The following is a 5,024-nucleotide window of genomic DNA, read 5'->3' as shown; positions in this document are numbered from 1 at the left end:
TTGCGTGAGACCAATCGAGGATCAAAACAGGACCTCTCCGTACCGAAATTAAAAATAGTGAGCAATTGTTCCATATTTAAATGTCCCTCCCCTTTATGTAGCGCCATACTACAGAATTTCGCAAGCACAAACACCAGTGACCGCAGCATTAAGCAGCAGTCACACTAGAGTTTGAGCTTGCGAAATTCTCTAGTACAGCACTGCGAAAAGGTGTGGGAGGATGAAATAAGATAATTAGACATTTTTAAAAAAAAGCGAGCGATTTAGTCCATGTTTTAAATTTCTATCCAAAGAGGTCTTGTTTTGATCCTCGATTGGTCTCACGCAATCACGTAATGCGATTTTGCAGTGTTCAAGCTTAAACTTTCCAACTCAGCGATCGGCGAAACTTGAAGCATGACCCTGCGTTTCCGGTCTGACGCATTCAAGTGCATATGAATGGAAGTCTTTGGGAAGAAAAGTGCAGTGTGACCGCAGCCTGTGGGTTTCAAACAAACCTGAAGGACACAATTTGATCAGGTGTGTTTAATTAGGGTTAAAGCTAAACTACGCAGAGCTGCAGCCCTCCAGGAATGGAGTTGGACACCAGTGCTGTGTGCTCTAATTAAATTCTCAAACTCAATTCCTGGAGGGCCGCAGTTCTGCATAGTTTAGCTCCAACCACCACCAACTGACACCTGCTTAATAGTCTCCATAGATATATACATTAGATGTCGCCTACCCTGTTGTCTATTAGAAGGAATGCGTCAATAGAGCCGCCATTTTAGTACAGGGTAGCGCTCCTTTGAAATGAACACAGGACCAAGCTGCAGTGGAGGACTGTGGCCATCCAGAGCCAGAGAAATGCACATATATACATATCTATGATCGGGAGTTTTTCCGGAGGTCAGTATGCAATTTTTTAAATTACGAGACGTATAATTTTACATCACTTTTCTACATTGATAGAGATCAGTGATCGCTCAGGCATTCCTGACAAAAAGCTTGTGTTTGTGTGTATGGAAATGTACTATACACCCTCCCTGTTAAATTTGATCTTATCTGTGTCCTGAAACACACACCCTTCTCCTGCTTTCACTTCTCATACTGACGGAGGGAGCGATTCGTTGTGAATGAATCTCCGTTATAAACGACTCCTTCACTAGCCAACAATAATACAAGTTTCCAGCACCTCAGCATCTCGTTGTCATATTTCTTTTGCTTTGTTTGCTGATTTTATTCAACAAAACTAGCATAAGCGGAGTGTTTAATGCGAGCTGGTGCTACTTTGCCTTATGGTTAATGCAGTGGGTGACTGTATTATCATCAATAACGTTACCTGTTTATGACAAAAGTTCATAACATACAAAAACGTAAAAAACTTTTCTTTGTTTCCTCGTTAATACACCTGTACGCAGCGCTAAAGTCCAGCATCTTCACATAGTAACACGGTCTTGACTAGTGCGGTTGAATGACACTTGTCCTGGGAGCACTGTACAAATATGGCGGCGCTATTGACGCATACTCAGGGTCCGTATGTGATATCTAGTGTATACATCTATGAATGGTCTCTAGTAGTTTTGATCACCTTGATTAGTTGGATCAGCTTTGTTTGATTATGGTTGGAGCAAAACTGTGCAGAGCTGCGGCCTTCCAAGAATTGAAATTTGAGACCCATGCTCTAATTCAGAGATGCTTAAACTAGGGCCCGCGGGCCAAAATTTGGCCCGCCATCCCATCTGAGAAGAGGGAGAATGATGGCGTTGGTTTAGATAGTCATTTCAAATTTAAATGTAACCTTTTATTTGTTTGTTTAATTGTTAAGCTTAAAAAATAGCCAAGTTAAATGAAATGTCTTAATTTAAATGCTGTAATTTAGCTTAAAATGTACACATGGTCACCTGACGGATGGAGTACAATGCAGAGACTTTGAGCAAAGGCAGACTCATGTATTCAGCATTGAACTCTACTGTCTTATATCATTGTTTATGTTTTTATTGCAAGTTATAATTAATATACTTGCCAATTTAAAGTGATGTTTATGTTTTAAATATTACTAAACAAATTAGGCAATTACCCATGGCAACTTTAAAGTAAAATAGCTTGGTATATTTACCTTCGGTCCATTGGTCTCAATGATATTTGGTTTTGTCATTCTTATGAAATAAATTAGAGCACCCCTGCACGAATTCATCCCAAAGATGTTTAATCAAGTTGAAAGTCAGGACTCTGTGCAGGACAGTCCATTTTCTCCATGCCAATCTCACTCATTTATGTCTTTATAGACCTAGCTTTGTTCCCAGATGCACAGTCATGTTTGAACATGAAGCCACCACTAAAGTGTACCCACAAAGTTGAGCACAAAATAGTCTAAAACGGTGCTTCTCAGCCTTGTTCCAGGAGGATCACCAGCTCTGCACATTTTCCATGTCTTCTATACCAAACACACCTGATTTAGATCATCAGCTCATTAGCAGACACTGAAAGACCTGTAATGGGTGTGACAGACAAAGGAGACTTCCAAAACACGCAGTGCTGGTGGTCCTCCAGGAACGTGGTTGAGAAACACTGGTCTAAAATGTCTTGGCATGCTGAAGCAATAAAGAGATAGTTGGAAACTTGTTACCATCAACTTCCACAGAATTTATTTTTCCTATCATGTCTGGATGTCAATGGTTACCAATTTCCAACATATTTTAATATATCTTTAGTGTTAAACATATCAAAAAATAATAATAATAAAATAACTTGTTTTGAACAAGTGAAATGGAAGTAAATTACAGTATTTTCATTTTTGGATGAACTGTCCCCTTTAAACACATGCATACATGTATTTACAACCACAAAAATCTCAAAATTAACTTTTAATGTCACGATGGTGATGGAGGTTTAGGATGATCAATTAGTTCTTCCAACGCTTTATCATTGAATGCGGACTTGTTTATTAAAATAATAGCAATTCCTTTTATGAACATTGTTCGAGTTCATGAAGGAAGGAAGTCTCCTGTCAGATATGGTAATAGGAGATATGTCATGTGATTAGTTAAAGACGTGCAGTACTCACCTGGAGAGGAAAAAACAACCTGAGCGAGGCCGCAGTTATGTCCTCCACATCCCCATGTGTACAAAACTCTAGGTATCCAGTTTCCAAGATTGTACACGTGCGTCGGGGAGAAATGCAGTCTGGATAATATCTCCTTTCCTCTAAAATAAATAAATAAATAAATAAATAAATAAATGAAAAATTTGTAACTTGGTTTTAGGCTCACAATTAGTTTCTTGTTATTTCCCTACTGTGTAATGGAACTATGGTACAGTAATGGTGTATAAAGTACTGTGACTAAGATATCATAGTATTACAATATACAAAACTATAATAATCTACCCATCTATCTATCTATCGCTAAACAATAACACTTAAATACAGTACTTCTATACCCCCTATGCAACGGACCAAGTCAGATATACTCCCATGTCCCCATGGCGCTATCTTAAAATGTAAAAAAGCAAATACATAGTATAGATTAGGTCTTTAAAACAACTTTATACTTAATAAAATTACGTTTTTTTTTTACAATTTTACTTAATTACAATCATTACAAACATTCACACATGCTTTCCTTTAAATACTCCTCAGACCAGGTTCAAACCCACTGCCCTAGACCATGCTTTACATTGAAATTATAGATGGATAGAATGACAGAACGATAGAAATAATGATAGATAGAGAGACAGAATGATAGATGGAACGATAGACGGATGGGTGGAATGATAGATGGATGGAACGATAGATGGTACGATAGATGGAACGATAGATGGAACGATAGATGGCTGGATGGAACGATAGATGGAACGACAGAATGATAGATAAAACGATAGATGGATGGAACGATGGATGGCTGGATGGAACTATAGATGGCTGGATGGAACGATAGATGGCTGGATGGAACGATAGATGGAACGATAGATGGGTGGAACGATAGAAGAATGGATGGATGGATGGATGGATGGATGGTACGATAGATGACTGGATGGAATGAGAGATGGAACAATAGATGGATTAATAGAATGATAGATGGATGGAACAATAGATGGATTAATGGAATGATAGATGGATAGAACAATAGATGAATAGATCGATAGATGGAACGACAGAATGATAGATAAAACGATAGATGGATGAAACGATAGATAGGAGGGTTTTTTTTTTTTTTTTTTTAAAGAGTAAGATTAAAATAACAATAGATTAGATATACATATATCCACATATAGCTAATGACTTTAAATGTTACCTTAAGGAATGTGAAAGTATGTGTTAGCCTTAGGGAAATCTTCAGTAAGAGTAAAATCTTTCTTTTTTCCATTTTAAGATTAAAACAGCAATACATTAGTTTTTTTTAACCCAACAATCAGAAGGTAATGCAGAATAATATGGTAACGCAAGAGTTACGGTCCACAGGTCTGCACTGTCAGTACCTGTGAGTAGCGGCTCTGTACACCTGTTCCCTCATCCAGAGAGCGTCCTGTTCAGCAGTCTCATCCATGGACAGTATTAAAACTTCAGTGCTGGACGGCAGGTAATCCAGCAGGTCCGACAGAGACTCGCTCCACGTCCACAAACACTCGAGGAAAGCGGATTTATTGGTGAACGCGTGCACGATGAGCGCGCGCCCCGACTCATTCCGAGGACTGTAAACAAACACTCCGTCCAGAGTGTGCACCTGAAATGCAGGAGCGGGATCCCCGGGTTCAAGCCCTCCGAGAGCATCGCTGGGCCTGGTTTTAATTGCGTTTCGCTTCACTAAATGTAGATTAGTTTGGCGGTTTGGCGTTTCCATGTGCAGACGCGGCTGTTAAGCGAAACGCCGCGCTGAAATACAGCAGATAAAAATAAAGCAGAAATCGACAATAAAACATGGTTTCAGATGCAAAGGTGCATTTCTTTGTTCGTAAACACGTGGAGTGTGAAGTATAAACGCTATTTGTGAAAGCGTCCGCTCCGGAAATCGAGTTTCCCTACATTGTTTCACTTTTATAGTTTTGGA

The 5,024-nt window shown here is 39.1% G+C and overlaps 1 protein-coding gene across 1 annotated transcript; it reads right to left on the bottom strand.

Moving 5' to 3' along the window:
- Nucleotides 1–189: 189 nt before the first annotated feature.
- Nucleotides 190–5,024, bottom strand: si:dkey-256h2.1 (uncharacterized protein LOC337520 homolog). Its single transcript, XM_056475080.1, has 3 exons — nt 4,456–5,024; nt 3,044–3,183; nt 190–200 (listed from the first exon to the last, which is right to left on the bottom strand). Exons 1-3 carry the CDS (start codon nt 4,815–4,817, stop codon nt 190–192), a joined length of 513 nt encoding a protein of 170 aa, XP_056331055.1. The 5' UTR covers nt 4,818–5,024.

The sequence above is a fragment of the Danio aesculapii genome, chromosome 16 (genome assembly GCF_903798145.1).
Source record: "Danio aesculapii chromosome 16, fDanAes4.1, whole genome shotgun sequence".
Taxonomy (NCBI): Eukaryota; Metazoa; Chordata; class Actinopteri; order Cypriniformes; family Danionidae; genus Danio; species Danio aesculapii.
The sequence above is the reverse complement of the archived record's forward strand: the minus strand, read 5'-3'. Positions and strand labels throughout refer to the sequence as shown.

Bases quoted from the DNA above. Each gene is read 5' to 3' on its own strand.
- si:dkey-256h2.1 (XM_056475080.1), bottom strand. From the start codon at position 4,817: ATGGAAACGCCAAACCGCCAAACTAATCTACATTTAGTGAAGCGAAAC. The intron at 3,184-4,455 runs GTACTGACAGTG...TATTTATTTTAG, and splicing joins TACAGAGCCGCTACTCACAG to AGGAAAGGAGATATTATCCA.